The sequence below is a fragment of the Betta splendens genome, chromosome 6, assembly GCF_900634795.4.
Source record: "Betta splendens chromosome 6, fBetSpl5.4, whole genome shotgun sequence".
Taxonomy (NCBI): Eukaryota; Metazoa; Chordata; class Actinopteri; order Anabantiformes; family Osphronemidae; genus Betta; species Betta splendens.
In genome coordinates this window covers 211,763-231,318 of record NC_040886.2, presented here as the reverse complement: position 1 = coordinate 231,318, position 19,556 = coordinate 211,763, and the positions used below count along the sequence as shown (strand labels likewise).

At 45.0% G+C, this 19,556-nt stretch overlaps 1 protein-coding gene and 1 long non-coding RNA gene across 9 annotated transcripts in view; one reads left to right on the top strand and one right to left on the bottom strand.

The window, feature by feature from the left end:
* The window catches only part of ripor1 (RHO family interacting cell polarization regulator 1), a 30,847-nt gene that overhangs the window by 3,059 nt on the left and 8,232 nt on the right, over window positions 1–19,556 (bottom strand). For 5 of the 8 annotated variants that reach the window (XM_055509460.1, XM_029152529.3, XM_029152531.3 and 2 more), the window contains exons 3-20: window positions 19,404–19,556; window positions 19,183–19,261; window positions 19,055–19,078; window positions 18,663–18,716; window positions 17,735–17,884; window positions 17,528–17,589; window positions 17,404–17,449; window positions 17,007–17,132; window positions 16,735–16,883; window positions 16,469–16,601; window positions 15,347–15,472; window positions 14,429–14,577; window positions 9,321–10,002; window positions 7,867–8,003; window positions 1,973–2,096; window positions 1,576–1,711; window positions 259–420; window positions 32–190 (exon numbers count right to left, since the gene is read on the bottom strand). In XM_055509460.1, the coding sequence (XP_055365435.1) occupies window positions 32–190; window positions 259–420; window positions 1,576–1,711; window positions 1,973–2,096; window positions 7,867–8,003; window positions 9,321–10,002; window positions 14,429–14,577; window positions 15,347–15,472; window positions 16,469–16,601; window positions 16,735–16,883; window positions 17,007–17,132; window positions 17,404–17,449; window positions 17,528–17,589; window positions 17,735–17,884; window positions 18,663–18,716; window positions 19,055–19,078; window positions 19,183–19,261; window positions 19,404–19,556 (2,651 nt within the window). The remainder of the gene's footprint in view (window positions 1–31; window positions 191–258; window positions 421–1,575; window positions 1,712–1,972; window positions 2,097–7,866; window positions 8,004–9,320; window positions 10,003–14,428; window positions 14,578–15,346; window positions 15,473–16,468; window positions 16,602–16,734; window positions 16,884–17,006; window positions 17,133–17,403; window positions 17,450–17,527; window positions 17,590–17,734; window positions 17,885–18,662; window positions 18,717–19,054; window positions 19,079–19,182; window positions 19,262–19,403) is intronic. The other 3 variants (XM_055509461.1, XM_029152530.3, XM_029152528.3) reach the window with 1 other exon arrangement.
* Window positions 1–19,556, top strand: part of LOC114856795 (uncharacterized) — a 24,282-nt gene extending 4,726 nt beyond the window's left edge. Inside the window, exons 3-5 of the long non-coding RNA XR_003786131.3 lie at window positions 14,454–14,535; window positions 19,225–19,293; window positions 19,421–19,556. This is a non-coding gene — a long non-coding RNA (uncharacterized LOC114856795). The remainder of the gene's footprint in view (window positions 1–14,453; window positions 14,536–19,224; window positions 19,294–19,420) is intronic.

The following is a 19,556-nucleotide window of genomic DNA, read 5'->3' as shown; positions in this document are numbered from 1 at the left end:
CTATGTGCGTGTATGCGTGTGTATGCATTACCTTCTTCTGCCACCTCCATGATGTGTGCTTTGATGTCACTGATGCCATTGGCCTCTAAATAACTCCACAGCTGGAACAGTGTCACCATCACGTCGTCTCGGCTGCTTCTTCGCCGTGGAAGCCTTTGATCCAGCACTCGTTCCACCAGACTTAAGAAGACTGAAACATGCTTAACTCAACACGTGCACTAAGACCCACTTTGCACACACACACAGACGCTGTGGTACCTGTGTCAGCTAAGCTGCCTGCCCTCTCAGGCAGTGTGCTGCCGTAGGTCGTACACAGTGTCACCAGGAAGCTCTCAGCAGAGACACTGTACACACTAGCTTGGCCCACACAGTGCTTCCATAGCGACACAGCACCCAGACACTGGTCCAGCTGTGGTACAACTGTGAGGAAGTTGGACAAAATATAAGGATTCATTTTCATGCCTTTGTTTATTTTGTATTGGTTTTTCATTCCTGAGCATTTGCTGCTTATTTAATTCATATCACTGTCCAGTAACTGGCTTTTTATGTATAAAGAAAAGTTTCATAAAAATTATACTGGAAAGAGCTGGACAGTTTTTAGCACATTGAGGCCAATTCCCTACAAACAAAAACCACCGTAGGGCAGATGTTCGTTCCTAATGCTTTGGATTAGCAACATGACATTTGCCAAGCCAGCAGATACTTCAGAGTGGCAGCATGCGTCTCCAAATACTCCCACTGTAATCTGCTGTACATGCTCACCAAGCAGAGTTATTTTAAAAATGGAACAAATCGCTACTAGTGTTGTGGAATTTGACATGATGGTGCTCACATCCAACTAATTAGGAGAAGTGATTGTTTTAATGATGGTATAATAATCGCTTTATATGCAATCCAATAAGAAAGTTCACAAAATTAGCAATAATTTAACAAGAACTGGTGCAAAGGCATCATGATCCATTTAAATAGCAAGGGAATGTGTCTGGAATTCATTGTTCCCTATTATCAGTATTTACCGGGAGTGACTGAAGGTGAAGGTGCATGTTTGAAGCAGACTGTTAATTATAGTGTGTAGTTTTGTAATATATACTGTAATATAACTGCTGTCTCTGACTTCGTAAATATATGTTTCTATGTTTGAGCACTAGGTAGCAGTGGAAATCCAGAGTCAGGAGCGGAGGTTACACATCCTAACTTAGTTTCTATGTTTTATTTCGGCTAGGTAAGGTAAGGTGACTGTTACAGCTTGTGTTTGTTGTTCTGGGCTCTGCTTTGAGGCAAATGAAAGGCTTCCAGTTTTTAAAACTTGATCGTTTTGCTTGAGCTTGTGTCTGCATACTCCTACACGGGAACAACATTATAATGTGGAATGGCCTGTTAGCCAAAGAGCACATGCAATGGAATCAGTGTCCTTGGTCCAGCTGTGTCTGATACGCGGCCAAGTCTCTCTCTCTACTTGTGGGTTGATATCTATTGTTCTGTAATGCCTCTCCATTGATAAACTGTTAGGCTCCTCCGTATATGAATGTGATCTACATGTTCAAACAAAAAGATAAAGTTACTTAAAGAACGTACCTTCACTGGGTTGTCTCATGCGTCTCGGGTTGTCCTCGATAACGTGTCTGATTAATTTGAGCACTCTGCCTTCTCTCAGCAGTCGGTCTAAAGCATACATCTCTCCACACCGCAGAGGTCCAAACATACCCAGACACTTTGCGCACACATGCGCGCGCACACACACGCACGCACACACGCACGCACGCACGCACGCACACACACACACACACACACACACACAGTATATTTACACATTAGATTTAGATTTTTCTTTTTTTGTGAATATTTTTCTTGTTTGTGCTTGAACTTTAGCTTAGACTGACACGTGTCTAATATGGATCTAGAATGTCTCCCTCTGTTTTTTACTGCCTCAAGCATGTGTGTAATGGAGGCTAACCTCCACCCATGGTCCTACCAGCAGTTGAGCATTGCAGTTCCTCAAGTGGACCATCAGAGCACAGTCTAGGGTGGTGCAGCCGGTGGTGAGGGGAGAGGTGTTGGAGTAAGGCATGTTCCCATAGCCCATGCTTTCTAGAGACCTATGCACAGACAGGTGAAACAAGAATTTTGAGTAATATCCATGGTTTTAGGGGAGCTTCTATTAACAATGTAAATACACTGTACTGTATTAAAGACAATAAATATTTTTATTTACCTCATACCTTTAAACATGTCAGACTGGTATCTGGTTAATGTCTATACTGAGATCAGTGAGAAAAGGTTCATAAATGGTGGAAGGACTTAGCCCCGTTGTGCCACTATAAGGCACAATCAGAACCAGCAGTGCATGTAGAGCTGCTAGTAAATCTGCAAAGCAGCTTCTGTATCAGGGTGAGCAAAATGACAAACAAGACTGTAGGATAATGACAAAGGAGAGGAAAATAAAGCCTTTGGCTCGCATGCCTCCAGCCTCCTCATTGTCAGGTTTTCGTTCTTGGTTTTATTTTGAAAGGACTCTTCTGTTTTCGATCCCAGTTTCCTGTTTTATTTTGGTAGTCTCCCGGTCTCTGTTTTGTGTTCTAGCTTCACTTCCGGGTTATGTCACGTCACAGCTGTTCTTGTTTCACCCGGTCATTATTCACACCTGCACGTCATCAGTAATCGAGTCCCGTTGTATTTAACCACCACCTGTGTGCTTAGTTCCCTGCCAGATTGTTGTGTTTCTTCAGTGTCCCAGTTTCATCAGCGTATTCGAGTTCCATGAGTGTATGTATGTTTCACCGCCTGACCCTGGACTGCTACTGACCGTGAGTTTGTCTCATCCCTGCCTGTACTTTTGCTGAGCCTCTTTGTGTACGAACCCTGCCTGGACATTGGACTCGAGATTGCCTGCTCCCCTTGTTACTGCTTTAAACCCTCCCGTGTATGACCTGGACCGTTTGACCGTGCTTTGGAAAATAAACTTCCTTTTGATCATAACCCTGCCTCCGTGCTGCGCATGTGGGTCCTTTCATTGCCGCCCCCTGACAGAACAATCTGGCCAAACTTGGACCCAGCCAGCACTTAGCCTCCAGTCAGGTCAGTGACTGTTTTTCCTTGTTTTTTTTTACGGCGAGTATAACTCTCCCGCGGAAGTATGGAGTTTACCTGCGCCGAGCTACCCAGCGACCTACATGTTTATTTCGAGATCCTCGCGGAGGATTACCGACGGGCTAGTAACCCGAAGGACCAGCGCTGCGCCGTGGAGGTGGCGATATTGACGCTGGAGGACGATGACACCGCGTTAGATCACCCCAGTGTTCGTCGCCTCTATGAGCGATTGTGCGCGAAGTCTGACGAGCTAAGCGACGCGCTCTGCACCACGCCAGCGCCGGTCGCACCGCCGATGGTTTCGGTTTCCTCTTCCCCGCCCCGTCGGATCGTCGTGCCTGCACCAACCTGCCCAGCTCCCTGGTTGTTTCCCTGGGAGGATTTCCTGCTCTCACGCGGTCCTCAGTCTCCAGTTCAGCCGCGCGCTGCTCAGTCTCCAGTTCAGCCGCGCGCCGCTCAGTCTTCAGTCCAGCCGCGCGCCGCTCAGTCTCCAGTCCAGCCGCGCGCCGCTCAGTCTCCAGTCCAGCCGCGCGCCGCTCAGTCTCCAGTCCAGCCGTGTTTTGCCCAGTCTCCAGCTCAGTCGTGTTTAGCCCAGTCTCCAGCTCAGTCGTGTTTAGCCCAGTCTCCAGCTCAGTCGTGTTTAGCCCAGTCTCCAGCTCAGTCGTGTGCTGCCCAGTCCCCAGTTCAGCCGCGTGCTGCCCAGTCCCCAGTTCAGCCGCGTGCTGCCCAGTCCCCAGTTCAGCCGCGTGCTGCCCAGTCCCCAGTTCAGCCGCGTGCTGCCCAGTCCCCAGTTCAGCCGCGTGCTGCCCAGTCCCCAGTCCAGCCGAGCCCTGTTCAGTCTCCAGTCCAGCCGAGCCCCGTTCAGTCTTCAGCCCAGTCGAGCCCAGCCCAGGTCTCAGCCCAGCTGAGCCCAGCCCAGGTCTCAGTCCAGTCGAGCCCAGCCCAGGTCTCAGTCCAGTCGAGCCCAGCCCAGGTCTCAGTCCAGTCGAGCCCAGCCCAGGTCTCAGTCCAGTCGAGCCCAGTCCAGGTCTCAGTCCAGTCGAGCCCAGCTCAGTCGAGCCCCGCTCCAGTCGAGCCCAGTCCAGGTTTCAGTCCAGTCGAGCCCAGTCCAGGTTTCAGTCGAGTCCTGTTCCGGCCCCAGTTCAGTCGAGTCCTGTTCCGGCCCCGGTTCAGTCGAGTCCTGTTCCGGCCCCGGTTCAGTCGAGTCCTGTTCCGGCCCCGGTTCAGTCGAGTCCTGTTCCGGCCCCGGTTCAGTCGAGTCCTGTTCCGGCCCCGGTTCAGTCGAGTCCTGTTCCGGCCCCGGTTCAGTCGAGTCCTGTTCCGGCCCCGGTTCAGTCGAGTCCTGTTCCGGCCCCGGTTCAGTCGAGTCCTGTTCCGGCCCCGGTTCAGTCGAGTCCTGTTCCGGCCCCGGTTCAGTCGAGTCCTGTTCCGGCCCCGGTTCAGTCGAGTCCTGTTCCGGCCCCGGTTCAGTCGAGTCCTGTTCCGGCCCCGGTTCAGTCGAGTCCTGTTCCGGCCCCGGTTCAGTCGAGTCCTGTTCCGGCCCCGGTTCAGTCGAGTCCTGTTCCGGCCCCGGTTCAGTCGAGTCACGTTCCGGTCCCGGTTCAGTCCAGTCACGTTCCGGTCCCGGTTCAGTCCAGTCACGCGCAGGTCTTGTCCCAGCCAGAGGGCACCACCTGTCGCACAGGTGCTATGCACGCCCAATCAGGCCCGACGTCTCCCCCGTCGAGCTCGGCAGCTGTAAGCTGTCATGCCAGCTCCGGAGGGGACGCCGTTCCAGTCCCTGTCGGCCATGTTGCGGCCGGTCCAGTCCCTGTCGGCCATGTTGCGGCCGTTCCTGTCGGCCATGTTGCGGCCGTTCCTGTCGGCCATGTTGCGGCCGTTCCTGTCGGCCATGTTGCGGCCGTTCCTGTCGGCCATGTTGCGGCCGTTCCTGTCGGCCATGTTGCGGCCGTTCTAGTCCCTGTTCCTGTTCCTGTCGGCCAAGTAGAGGTCGTTCCTGTCGGCCAAGTAGAGGTCGTTCCTGTCGGCCAAGTAGAGGTCGTTCCTGTCGGCCAAGTAGAGGTCGTTCCTGTCGGCCAAGTAGAGGTCGTTCCTGTCGGCCAAGTAGAGGTCGTTCCTGTCGGCCAAGTAGAGGTCGTTCCTGTCCCTGTCGGCCAAGTAGATGCCGTTCCTGTCCCTGTAGGCCAAGTTGAGGGCGTTCCCGTAGGCCAAGTTGAGGGCGTTCCCGTAGGCCAAGTTGAGGGCGTTCCCGTAGGCCAAGTTGAGGGCGTTCCCGTAGGCCAAGCTGAGGGCGTTCCCGTAGGCCAAGTAGAGGTCGCCCCAGGCCCCGTTCCTGTCGGCCCGAGAGAGGTCGTTCCAGTCCCTCTCACCCTCGGAGCCGCAGCGCCCGCCGGCCTCCAGGAGGAGGCAGCGCCAGCTGCAGTTCCCGCGCACCTCCAGGAGGAGGTCGCGCCAGCTGCAGTTCCCGCGCACCTCCAGGAGGAGGTCGCGCCAGCTGCAGTTCCCGCGCACCTCCAGGAGGAGGTCGCGCCAGCTGCAGTTCCCGCGCACCTCCAGGAGGAGGTCGCGCCAGCTGCAGTTCCCGCGCACCTCCAGGAGGAGGTCGCGCCAGCTGCAGTTCCCGCGCACCTCCAGGAGGAGGTCGCGCCAGCTGCAGTTCCCGCGCACCTCCAGGAGGAGGTCGCGTCAGCTGCAGTTCCCGCGCACCTCCAGGAGGAGGTCGCGCCAGCGGCAGTCCCGGCGGACCTCCAGGAGGGGGTCGCGCCAGCCGCAGTCCCGGCGGACCTCCAGGAGGGGGTCGCGCCAGCCGCAGTCCCGGCGGACCTCCAGGAGGGGGTCGCGCCAGCCGCAGTCCCGGCGGACCCCCAGGAGGGGGTCGCGCTCCGTCGCAGTCCCGGCGGACCCCCAGGAGGGGGTCGCGCCCGTCGCAGTCCCGGCGGACCCCAGGGGGGGGTCGCGCCCGTCGCAGCCCCGGCGGACCTCCAGGGGGGGGTCGCGCCCGTCGCAGTCCCGGCGGACCTCCAGGAGGGGGTCGCGCCCGCCCGTCGCAGTCCCGGCGGACCTCCAGGGGGGGGTCGCGCCCGTCGCAGTCCCGGCGGATCTCCAGGAGGGGGTCGCGCCCGTCGCAGTCCCGGCGGACCTCCAGGAGGGGGTCGCGCCCGTCGCAGTCCCGGCGGACCTCCAGGAGGGGGTCGCGCCCGTCGCAGTCCCGGCGGACCTCCAGGAGGGGGTCGTTCCCGTCGCAGCTCCCGCTGCACCGGCATCGGTCCCTGGCGGCTCGGCCCCGGCCGCACCTGCATCTGTTCCTGGCGGCTCGGCTCCGGCCGCACCTGCATCGGTTCCTGGCGGCTCGGCTCCGGCCGCACCTGCATCTGTTCCTGGCGGCTCGGCTCCGGCCGCACCTGCATCGGTTCCTGGCGGCTGGGGTGAGTCCCCGCCTGCCACGACGATGGCGAAGCCTCTGCCGTCGTCGTCCGCCGCGACCCTGGGACCCCCGGAGCATCTCCGTCAGGGAGGGGGCTGGGCTCAGCCCTGCTCTCCCGGACCTCGCCAGCCGTCGTGGTGGACTCTCCTGCCACCACCCTCGTGAGGAACTCCTGGACTCTGTTCTCCCTGTCATGGACTTTCGGTTTTGGTTCTGTGGACTCTTGTTTTGACCCTCCTCCGGTCCTCCCTCCACCCACCCTGCTTGTCTGCCTGGAAGGGGAGGGATTCAGTCCCTCCTCCTGTGTCCACCCTCCGCCCGCCCTGGTTCGGGGGGGGGCTTCCGTGGGCGCCGTGGAAGACGCCCTAGAGGGAGGGGTACTGTCAGGTTTTCGTTCTTGGTTTTATTTTGAAAGGACTCTTCTGTTTTCGATCCCAGTTTCCTGTTTTATTTTGGTAGTCTCCCGGTCTCTGTTTTGTGTTCTAGCTTCACTTCCGGGTTATGTCACGTCACAGCTGTTCTTGTTTCACCCGGTCATTATTCACACCTGCACGTCATCAGTAATCGAGTCCCGTTGTATTTAACCACCACCTGTGTCCTTAGTTCCCTGCCAGATTGTTGTGTTTCTTCAGTGTCCCAGTTTCATCAGCGTATTCGAGTTCCATGAGTGTATGTATGTTTCATCGCCTGACCCTGGACTGCTACTGACCGTGAGTTTGTCTCATCCCTGCCTGTACTTTTGCTGAGCCTCTTTGTGTAAGAACCCTGCCTCCGTGCTGCGCATGTGGGTCCTTTCATTGCCGCCCCCTGACACTCATATGAACCTGCTGCTTTAAAGCCTTGCTGAGGCTGCTGGTGGTGGACAATGAGTTTAGGTTCAGGTTTAGTTACCAAAACAAAAACAAGAAACCATTAGAACTATGAAGACATATGTAAAATTAAATAGGTAAAAATATCAGGAGTAACAGGTGCTGTGCTGAGTAATAAAGACTCTTCTAATTATGCCAGTTATATTAAATTTTCAGGGTCTATTACAATTTACATTTTATGTTAATGTAACATGACACTTATTTATATGAAGTAGAGTCTGTGCCCTCTTCATACTCACACTCCTGCATTAATTGTAATACACCTTGGGCTCATTGAGCTCCCCAAAATGGCATAACACAAGAACAGCATTTGTGAATATCTGCTTACTACCAATACAGTCCTGCAATAACAAGAAGGCTTTTTGCTGGGTACTGGTATGTCTTTATTTATTTGCATACAGTATCTCTGTTGGGTCTGTTATGTTAAGTTCACCTTATTACTTTTGCTGAATGGAATTACTTAATTATCAGTCATTTGGCACTGACCTTCCATTTCTACTCCGCTCATCACCCTTTTCTTCCTCTTCTTCCTCCCCGTCACACATGTTGAGGAAATCAAAGCTGCCCAGAGCTGTTTTCACATTGAGACTAACCACACTAGGTGAGCGGCTATGTCTGCCACCCTACAAAACCACACACAGACACACAGACACACACACACACACACACACACACACACACACAGATTAAAAGGAAAACAGGCAGACACAAACATCACGTACAGTTTGTGAGGTCAAATGTGTTTTAACAAGTACAAGAACTTATATGAGTGGAAGTCTCTCTAGAATTAAGATAAGTCATACAGGGAAAACAATTTCCCTGCATTTGACCCATACACACAAAAGTAGCAGCAGTAGCACTCACACATGGGGCCACCAGGGAGCTAGTGTGAAGTGTTTTGCTCAAGGACACACCTGGTGGCAGGCCCGGCCCTAACCAATTTGGCGCCCTAGGCAAGATTTCAGGTGGCGCCCCGTTACATAGCAGTTAATTTTACTGCTAGCGTATACTCATAAGAAACGTAATAGCTTTGTATTGGACATTCTTTTAATGAACGCAATTGCACATTCAAATACAAAAAAAGTTAACTGAACATGGTGCTGTCACTTTCAAATCATCGTATTTTCACCCAAACTGTCGTACGAACTAAAAAACATTACAGTGAATTACAAATTACAGTGCATTTAAAAACAAAACTATTCTATGTGCCCATAGGAAATGACACTTATAGTTAGTTATTTAAATTAAACAATTACATTATTAATTTTTGGAGCTAGAGTCTTCACGTGCTGCATGTTTTCTTTGACGTTTTTTTTAACACGATAATGTCCGACACAGCAGAAATGTCGCAGCAGCAAAATGCTTTAGCATCCCTCTCAACAGGTAGAATCCGCCCCTGAAACGTGGCGTCTAACAACCAGACAGGCCAATAAAGCCGCATGGTTTGCTTACCGGGGTCTTTTATGTTCCTAGTTTGCTTCGGTTCTGAACTCGTGTTTGCTTATTTTCGCTTTTGTCGCGTTGCTGGATGAACCGTGACACTTTGCAAACGAACACGAACAGCTAATTGAACCAATCAGCAGCTGCTGGTGTGATTGACAAAGAGGAGGAACTAACCAGGTATGAGTGAAAACAGTTTTTGATCACGTGCGCGTCAATCAAAACGATAATTATCATATAAATACGATAATTATCGTATATCTTGCAACACTGGTGGAAGTCTTTTTGCGTTGCTTTTCTTCCTCCATTTTTGGCACCCCCTGGATGTATGGCGCCCTTAGCATTTGCCTATACTTCCTAAGCCACAGGCCGGCCCTGCCTGGTGGGATCAACTGGGTTTTAACTCCTGCTTCCCAGACCAATGCTCTACCCACTGAGCCAACAGACCAACTGACCAAGTATAAAAAAATACAAATATACAAAAATGAACGTCAATTCACCTGTAGTGTGACCTGCAACAACTTTAGTTCTTGCTCCAGTAGTTGTATCTCAGGAAACTGGCCTCTGTAATCATCCAGAGAAGACAGCACCACTCCCAGGGCGTCCTTAAGCCCGCTGTCCCCTGGACCATCACTCTCTGTGCCCGACACCTCCTCCACCACTGGCACCCGTCGGGCCACAAATGTCTCATCCCAGACCTCTGGCAGTGTGGAGCGTCCTACATCTGCGTGTGTGTTGATTGGTGATGGAGAATTAGGGCATATTCCATCATAACTCTGAGAGGAAGATGTGAGACCATACGCAGATGTATCCTGCTCATCTGTGAACTGCGCTGATCCCTTATTATGCACGTTTGTTTCCATGACACCGGTTCTTTTTAACACATCAGTCACCGAGCCACCTACTTGTGCTGGCTCAGGACTTCTGTTGGGTATCGCCATTTCAATGTCATTGATTGAAATCCCAGAAGCCAAAGATGTTACCTCCTCTGATTCACAGCCTGACCTGTCCTTCAACACAACGCTGTCAGCGCTGCTTTCACTTATGTGGCTTAGAGAGCGCAAGTAGCTGTGTGAGGTGTGACTGTTGGTAACATCCTCATCCACTGTCACACTGGAAGACTCCTTGACTACATCCTCTTCATCATCGTCAGCTTTTGTCGCCCCAGTGTTCTCATGTATCCTGCAAATCAGTTCACATATCAACTATTTAAAAAACACATATACAGACTGTACAAAGTCATGTTAATTTACCAAGTACATATGTATATATATATATATTGTAAATAAAAACTGAAAATGATAGCAAATGTATTAACCAAGACATATTTTTGCTGTAGACTAAACGCATTTGTGTTGACTGAAGAGTCTAATAAGCCTTAGACACTAAGGTCACTATAGGTGTGATTGGGAGAGCACTTGGTGGTGTACAGTACCCTCACAAGTAATCAGCCAAGATAATGAGTGGGGAAGTACATTTAGAAATATACAAAAATCAAATAATAAAATTGATTAACTTAATTCAGTCTATATTTATTGTTTAAGACACACTTCCACAACAAAACAGCGTCTAAATTGATATTCATCTTTTGAAGTCAAATCCAAATGTTTTCAGTCTACAAGAAAGAATGTAAACTGGGCATCTTTCCATAGGAAAATGCACAGTGAATGCTGCCATGCTAAATTGCTGGAAGTAGCTAAAACAGATTAAATAAATTCAAGCATGTAAAGCATAGATAAATGTATCTGAAGAGAATTAGGAATTGTTTAAACAGTGCTTAATATTTGCAGAAGAAGTTGAAGTACTTGAATTTCAAATATAGGAAAATTGAAAAAGATTTGCTGAAATTAAAGAACTGCTGAAAATCAAGGAAGTCTGTAAAGGTTTGCTTAATTTGTTGAGATATAGCCAAATTTATCAAAATGGCTAAATATTGTAATTAAATAGTTTTGATTTCAAGAGCTGAATGAGTAGCTCAACGTTTTGGAAATATTTATTACAGGTGAAATTTGCTGCAGAACAAGTAGTTGAACTTAAATTGAAGCTTTGAAGGAAGTGTGTGCAGGTAATTGTTGAACAGTAAAATAGTTTCGTTAACTAGCCATAATTAACTAGTCAAATGCAGAAATGTGACATTTAGGCTAAAAAGTTAGATTGGTGCTTCTATTTTTAAAGGAATTTAAGGAAGTGTGTGTCCTAAATTGCTAAACTGGAAAAAGCGCTCTTTAAGTAGTCCTAAATAACAAAAAAGCAGTCAAAAGCAGAAATCAAAAAGGTTTAGAGCTTAGTTAGTAGCACTAAACGTTTAGTGCCCTTTTTTTATGATTTACAGGAAGCTTGTGTGTGTAATTGTTAAATTGTAAAATTGTCTCATTAACTATTCATAATAAATGAGTAATTACTTTATTGTAAAACAGACTCATTACCGTTTCACAATTAACTATTCAAAAGCAGAAATTATGCTATTAAAGCTAAAAAAATTTTGGATTGGTGCTTTTATTTTGAAAGGATTCAGAGGAAGTGTGTGATTAATTACTAAACAATCAAACAGTGTAATGAACTAATTAGTAACATGCATAGAGTTGCTACACTGAGCATCAGGAGATTGACCTGTCAGTCAAAGGTACAGCTGCGCCGTTGTCATAGGGAAAGGGAAAATCAGGCTCATTTTGCTCTGTGAAAGCAGAATTGCACCGCTGCTAAACAGGCTTCTTACAGCAAAACCATAATACCCATCACAAAAATAACTCAACTTTTTGAATGCCAAGGCTTTAATGAGCAACTGATGTAAGTTTTATGTTTGAAGACTTAAAATTGTGGCCACAGTCGTGATTTAAAAATGCCACTCTTGATTGTTTCTCCAAAAAACAGTCTATGGGAGAAATTGTGGAACTCCCTGCTCTTATATATACAGACTAAAGTATAGGTCTGAGGGTTTAACCAGACACATCATTAGAAAGAAGATAAGTATGACTTTGAATAAGTGAAAAACTATATCCATTATATCCATAGATTAAAAACTGTGGCTGTAGTGACGAGTTAAAGAGAAAAGTTCTGTCTTAAAAAAACGTTCCTTCGCACTCTAGAGTTTAGAGTGCGTACTCTAGCTGACGCAATACACACTAATGGAAAAGTTTAAAATTTAACAAAAACCACCCAATGTTTAAACTGCTATAGATCAAGAACTATTAAAGATATTAAAAAGCTGAACGGAAGGTTAATAGTTGAATAGCTAAAGACTGTTTTAAAGTTTGAATGGTGTCTGTAGCTTAAAGTATGCTCAAGTAGTTAAAGCTAAAAGAAGACAAAGCTGAAGAGTATTTGAAAATGGTTTCCCATTCATTTAAATGTAGAAATTTTTATGAAGAAAGCTTAATAACTTGAAAAATATGAAAGATATAAAAATATTGTATGTAAGCACACTTCTCCTTGAATATATGCTGAATATGTTGATATTTGAATGCTTTCTGTAGCTCAAAGTATACAGGACTAGTTAGATTCAGAAAAATAATAATAATAACTACAGACAGCATTTCCAGAAGAAAATGCTCAGTTAATGCTTCTACGCTGAATGTAATGCTGAAGAATTGCTGAACGCAGTTTAAAAATTAAAAACAGCTGAATTGAATACATAGCTAAAATATCTAAAGATCTGTTTTGCATATATTTGTAATACTTTGATGCAAAACATATAAATTCTTATTTTTACCTTAATCGAGACTCAAACCAGAGTTTTCAGGGTCAGGGTGGAGTCAAGCCCTTAACGGCTGAGCCACAGTAACTCAACCTATAACTATATACTGTATATACTGTGTATGTTGAGCTCTGTTTTCAAACAAAGGATATGGAGGAAGTGTGTGCCTAATTACTCAACTGTAAAACAGTGTCATGAACTAGTCATAATAAACCATCTGAAAGCAGAATGAATGAAACGTTTATAATATAGCTAAAAGTTGCTGATGCAATAAAAATATAACATATAATATAAATAAATTTATCTTGAGTTATATATGATGGAGGGACTCGGGGTATTTATCATACTATAAAAAAATCTAATTAACTGTTTGTAATGAATCAGTTGAAACATTACTGTAACTAGCTGATGAGTTGAATCCATAGCTGATTGGATCTGCAAAGCAAAAGGTGCAGAGCTGAATGTAAATAAAAAAGTAATAGCAGTTTGATTTAAATAAAAAGAATAACTAGTTTTGGATATTATAACAACCCTTAAAATCATTTTTTCAACTTCTGTTGAAAGACTTGTTCCACTCTGGTCCACAATCTTCAGAGTCAGAGTCAAGCTGCTTAACCACTCAGCCACACTAGATGCTGATAGCAATGCTCAGAGCAGCACTATACATAAAGAATTGAATCAGAAAGACTGAAAACAAGAAAAAGCTGAACATTGAGCATATAACTTAATTTATCTGGGAAATACATACATTTATATTATAATGTCATTGCATGAACATGATAGGATTCAAACCCAGATCCCCCACTCCAGAGTCAAGGACTTCAGCCATTGCGCCAAAGCATATCAAAGCTAAGAGAGGACAAAGCCAAAAGGGCTTTCTCTGGATGGGGACTAATGTTTAGTAATTAATATATTTATTTCATTAGGAACAGTCTCAAAGGTGTAAACCTAAGGCAAATGCGAATTTCTTAATACAAAATCATATGTCAATTATTGTATCTTTAAGTAAAAGAACAAAGCTTAAGATCCTTAATATTTTTTAACATAAGCCTGATGTTTATAACAGATTTTAAGGTGCAATTCTGATTTAAATATTAAAGATTGAAAAAGTCTAATGCAAAGGTCATTCACCAACCATTTCAGGGGTCACTCCTATTTACACCAGTTTCTGTTATGGTGCACAAGGCAATGCGCTATAAAGTTGCATATATTGCTAAATTCATTACTTAAAAAAAGCAAAACAATATTTGAAATAGCTGAAAGTGGTTGATACAATACAAGTATAGCTAAATATACCTATATAAGAAAAAGCAGGTAGTATAAAAAAAAGCTGAATGTGTACACCTGCAGCTCAATCACTTATCTACTGCAGCTACGCGGTTGTCCTGGAGACAGCGCTCCAAAGGCAGGAAACTCAGAAGATCAGTGAATCTAGTGAAGCTGATTTCTACCCCTGCTTAACAGGCTTGTTACAGCAAAACCACAAGGGTTTTCACAAAAACAACGTCACTTTATAAATTCCTGAGAAAAAGAGAGTCACAGCTTCAAGTTTACAGTGAACCCACACATAGACTCTCATTGGCCTCTAACAAACAAAAAAGCGAGTCATCATAACCTGCATCATTGGGAACCACTGAGACAGCAAGAAAAGGATAGAAATAATCCAAGAAAATCCAGGTAAAAGATCTAATAGGAGCAGTCCCACAACTAATAGAGTAAGAAAGATAAACAGATCAAAGGGTTGAGAAATGTCTAATGTCTATCAGTCAGACAATAAACACACAGAGCAGTGGAGTCGAATGTCCACAGGGTACTGATAGTGATACTAAGCCTGATACTGCAGACAGTCTCAAGTCCAGCTACTACTGGGCAACACCACTAAAGCTTCAAACACTGGATGAAGTCTAACACTACCTGTTGCTTTGTGCTTGCTCTTTAGGTTTGTCATCCTCCAGGACACTGTTGACTTTGTACGTGGAGCTGAGCGTTGAGGACGAGGAGTCTCCAGAGCAAAATGAGATGTGAGGATGTGCAGAGGAACCTCCTTTTATAACCTCAGCTGCCTAGAAAAAAATACATGGGCTGTATAGTGGGCTTTAGATTTCATGGTACAAACAGTATAGAGGTGTTACGGTAAACAGCCATAACCACTCAACTTGGTTAAAACAAAATGTTCCCTTGTTGTCACTGTGTATGTCCCCTACTAACAAGTTAGAGAAATAGAATGTTACATGCAGTTCTCTCAGTTCTGACCTTGAACTAATAGACCACCAATACAAACTGCACATACATCACCAAGCCAAAGCATCAAAAGGGAGAAGTTGAGAATAGAAACCACATTCAAATTTAGATTTAAAACTTAGCTGTTATGAAGAAATGAAGATTTAATATTAATATTACATGAATGGACTGTGCCTACAACAAATTAAACCCAACCCAGAATAGAAACCACATTCAAATTTGGATTTAAAACTTAGCTGTTATGAGGAAATGAAGATTTAATATTAATATTACATGAATGGACTGTGCCTACAACAAATTAAACCCAACAGTCTATACTTTATTAGTTTCTTGCATTGCATACAGAACCCATAAGTGGAAAAGTTTTAACTGTATAGTCCATGGAACTAAAAGAAAACATAGCACAAGCAGCTGTGGCCGGACAGAAGCACTTCAAAGGCCAGTGAACTGTGGACATCATTATACAGTTGAAAATAGACAAGAAGCAGATACATGAAAACCCATGTGAGCATTTAACTAGTACAAAATATTTCCCTTATGATGATGATACCAGACTATCGAAAAAGTGTAGTGTATGTTGCTGTGTTTAACCTTATGTTGTGTAGAGCTGCGTAATCCTCCTACAGGCATCTGAGGACTAGAAGAGTCGTCTGAGGATTCAGATGAATTTGACCAGGCTGCTCCATTCTCAAACTCCTCATGACGACAGAGCATTTTCTGAGCAGGACAAGGTTACAAAGGTTTAAGGATAAAGGAGTTATACAACGCAGTGCTATGCAGATGTTAAACAATTTTTTCTTGTTGAATGAAAATATTCTAAATATATTGTCCATTAAAAATCGTTAATCTGATCAGAGATCAGTGTTACTATTATAATTTACTATTGCAGATCCATTAAAGAGCTCCAGATTCAGATTCATTAAACAACACAACCAGACCAGCACTCAATGTGGTGACATCAGGATTCTTTATAAAGCAAAACTGAAAAATACTAAGCAACGAGTAGGAGCAGATGCACCAAGAAGGCCCACCTCACCCATTGAGGCCAGCAGCTGCCATGCACCAGTGCTTGCTTGAAACACCAGGGGCAACTAAGGGGGCTCAAACCGCCAACCTTGTGATTAGAGGATGAACTCTCTAACGACTGCGCCATTGCCGCCCCCTGTCCTGTATTCTTCTGTGCAGAACTCTTTGGGTTAATAGTCACTGAAATGACTGTGATCATCCCCAGGTCTGCCTCTCGTTTAGAGAGGCAAAAAAAAAAAAAAAAACAAAATGGAATACCACACTGATACTTTCCCACACCCAGATTTGATCTGAGACACAATGGTTGCCAGTCCGTCACAGACAGCACATCTCCCTCTCTCTAAGTGGGAGGAAAACTTGTGCATCGCCACCCATCTAATGTAGCCAAAATATAAAAAACAAGTGGTTTTCAAATTTTATTTTATGAAGTTATAAACACTTTAGAGATTATCTGATAAACTGATAAACACCCTCCCTCCCGAAAAACCATCCAGTGAAACTTTGTGGGGTAATTAAAATATAGTGGTCTTGGCATTAGCTGTTCAAACTGACCTTCCACTGCTGTGCAACTCCACTGGGGTCATTACAACAAGTCAACAAGTGACCCAGAAGTATTTTGAATACCTTTGCATTAGTCAAACATAAGAACAGAAGGGAAAAGGAAGTCTACGTTACAAAAGCGCTCACATAAAAGGCTTGTTCACGTAGTGATGGTGTGTCCGGGAGGCTTTGGTTAAAGATTGTTGAAGATCTCTTACTGATGGTTGGAGCTTTGTAAACGGTGCTGGCCACTGACCCTTGGTCATCTTTATCAAATGGACTAATAGGGGATGGAGGGAGAGTGGGTGAGACCAAATATCACATCAATATTAAATGGATCTTTAGTTACTGAATAACACCTTTAGTTTTAGTAAATCATTTCAAATAATTGGTGAAATGATTGGCCAACCTACCTCCATGTAACTTCAAGGCTTAGCTTAATAGTCCCAAGGTCATTAATATCCACAGCAACTGTCTGGGTTAGTGCCGTAAACAGATCTTTAGTTTCGCAGGAAACACTTCCTACAACCACGTGATTGGCTAAGCTCTTGAGTTCCGTTACCTAGGAGATGACAGAAATATTTAGGAATCCTCCTCAAACAGAGCAGTTCCTGTAAGTCACTCAGAACTATATGTATTCTCAAAACATCAAGATTGGCCTTTGGTAAAATGGAAGAAAACTGACCTTGACAAGGAGGAACTCGTTGATAAGGGGAAAGAACAGCATCTCTTCATTGTCCCACACCTGTTTAGCGTTGATCTCGATTCTGCCTTTGAGCTTCCACCTCTGGCGACCATACTTCATAAAGATCTACACACACACATCACGCACCTAGTGAAGAGTCTGATACAAATATTTTCAATTGTCCAAAGTCCTAATTTATAGAACCTTCTTGAACTTCACCTAAGGTTTATCACATGACACGTAAAAAAATTAACAGTTTGTTTGGGATTATGCTCCAGATGGAGGGGTGGTGTTCAGAAACATAAAATTTTACATTCTGGTTTAGGTTCAGGAACTAAGAAACATCATTCACTCATATACATTAGGTATCATGAATCACAAACTCAAATGGACTGACCTCATACTGGTCCCCAGCGCACAACCTAGCGAAACCAGCAAGACCTGAGGGCATCAACATAGTTGATTTTGGTTCAGCAATAAAAATAAATGAGGAGCTTAAAAGAAAAACACCTTTGTACCTTTTCATTCTGATGTGGAACTCCCCCAGGTGGTTCTCCAGCTCACACTCCAACACACACATGTTCTACAAAGGAAAAGATTCAGTTATGACACACCTTACACCTCTATTATTATTATTATTATTATTATTATTATTATTATTATTATTATTATTATTATTATTATATATTTATAATTGTATTTTCCTGATTACTGGTGGAGCGTCTCACTTCTGTGTACTCCTTGTATCCTTTACTGGCTTCAGCTAAGCTTTCTCTGGCCTCCTTGCTACCTGGAGAGGCATTATACGCTTTGACCATCTTGTTGGCCCCATCCCTGAGTCTCCTTTGCAGACAATAGGCTTCATAAATCTCCTCAATCTGGGGGAAGACGAGAAAGCGTTACATGGCAGCTTCTGTGGCAGTGGATAGTGTAGAAATGAAGATCCTTTCACCATTTTCTTGGCCATGTTTTCTTCCTACATCCAATTTTCACTCATATGCACAAAACTCAAAAATATGTGTCACACAATTTTGGAACAAAAGATAAAGTAAATGTCCTATCCATTTACCATATAGCAGCCTTTCTTGACAATGGGGGATTACTATATGACAAAGACTATAATTTGTAGTAAAATTGCTAAATTAATCCTTTGTTTACCATGATTTCAACCTAAATGTTGTGACTTGTTGTCACATTTGTCCATTTATCACCTAGAACTGTAGGAATAATATTATATGATAATATAGTCAAATAATAGAGTACACAGGTAAAAAACTCACAAGCAGAGATGAAGTCAAGTCACACACACATTGTAGCAAACAGTACTGATTGAACTTGAACTGAACTTCACACTACTTTGGTGGCCTGTACAGTAGGTACCCGTTAAAAAAAGAAAACCTTGTTTGATTAAAAGAGTACATACTCATACATGCTTGTCTAAGTAATCTGTCTACTTCCATCTTTGCTAAAATTAGGAGTGATGCTAAAAATAATAATAGTTATGAGTTAGCTCCAGTGGGATTTATTGAGTGTTCTATAAAGTTATATACAGCTGTATATGCCCTGAGATGACTTACTGTGAATTGATTCTATACAAATAAACTGAATAGCATTGAAGTGAGGCCCATAGCTTTGGTGGGATTACAGTAGTTTTACCTTGCTCAGGTGAAACTCCAGCCGTCTTATGTACCTCTCAATCACCTTGACTTGCTGTTAGGGGAAAGCACACACTGGCATTTATTTCTCCTGGCTTAAGGCTCACCAGCCCACCTACTGCCCAATAACACACTGACAGTGAGGTCAGATGGTCCATCACAATAGTTGAACCATTGAAGAAGTAATAGGCGGTGAGAATTGGTCATTATAGTACAGAAACAGCCTCTTTCCTCAATACATCTTTGCTAGTATTTCAAATATTTCAATGTAAAACCTCTGCTTCAGAAATGGAACGAAGGGACAGGGACTGCTTGGTGCTATAGGAAAAGAAGTGACTAATGATGGTTACAGGTCAACAAACAGGTCATGCAGCAGTAAACTAAAATGCTCACCTTGTCCAGTTCATACAGGAAACCCTGTAGAGACAGAGAGCACCATGTCACCAGTATACCCTCACACTTTCATGAACTGACCAAGCTAAATGTCACAAGTGCACATGTTACAACATTTCTGAACGTACAAGTCTGGAGTTCCTCTTTGATTCTTTCATCTGTTTGCTCAGGTTGTCCAAATCCATCTGGTAAACGTGCAGGCAGCACCTGGGGAACAATATACACATGAGAAGCAGCAGGTAGCTGGACCAGAGGAACCAGTGTCTATTCGGCCACTGCTTTGGGCAACAGCATGGATGCATAGAACACGAGAGTCTGTATGTATGACGTATGAACAGACTGTACTCACTGAAGGCCTCTTTTCAGCGCCTCGTAGACCTGATCCACTCGCTCAGGTTGAGGAATCTTAGGTGGCAGATTGGACTTGGTGGACATAGTGAACATTTTGCTGGATCTGCTGGGCTTTCTGCTGAGACATGGAGTGTTCAACACTGACAGATTC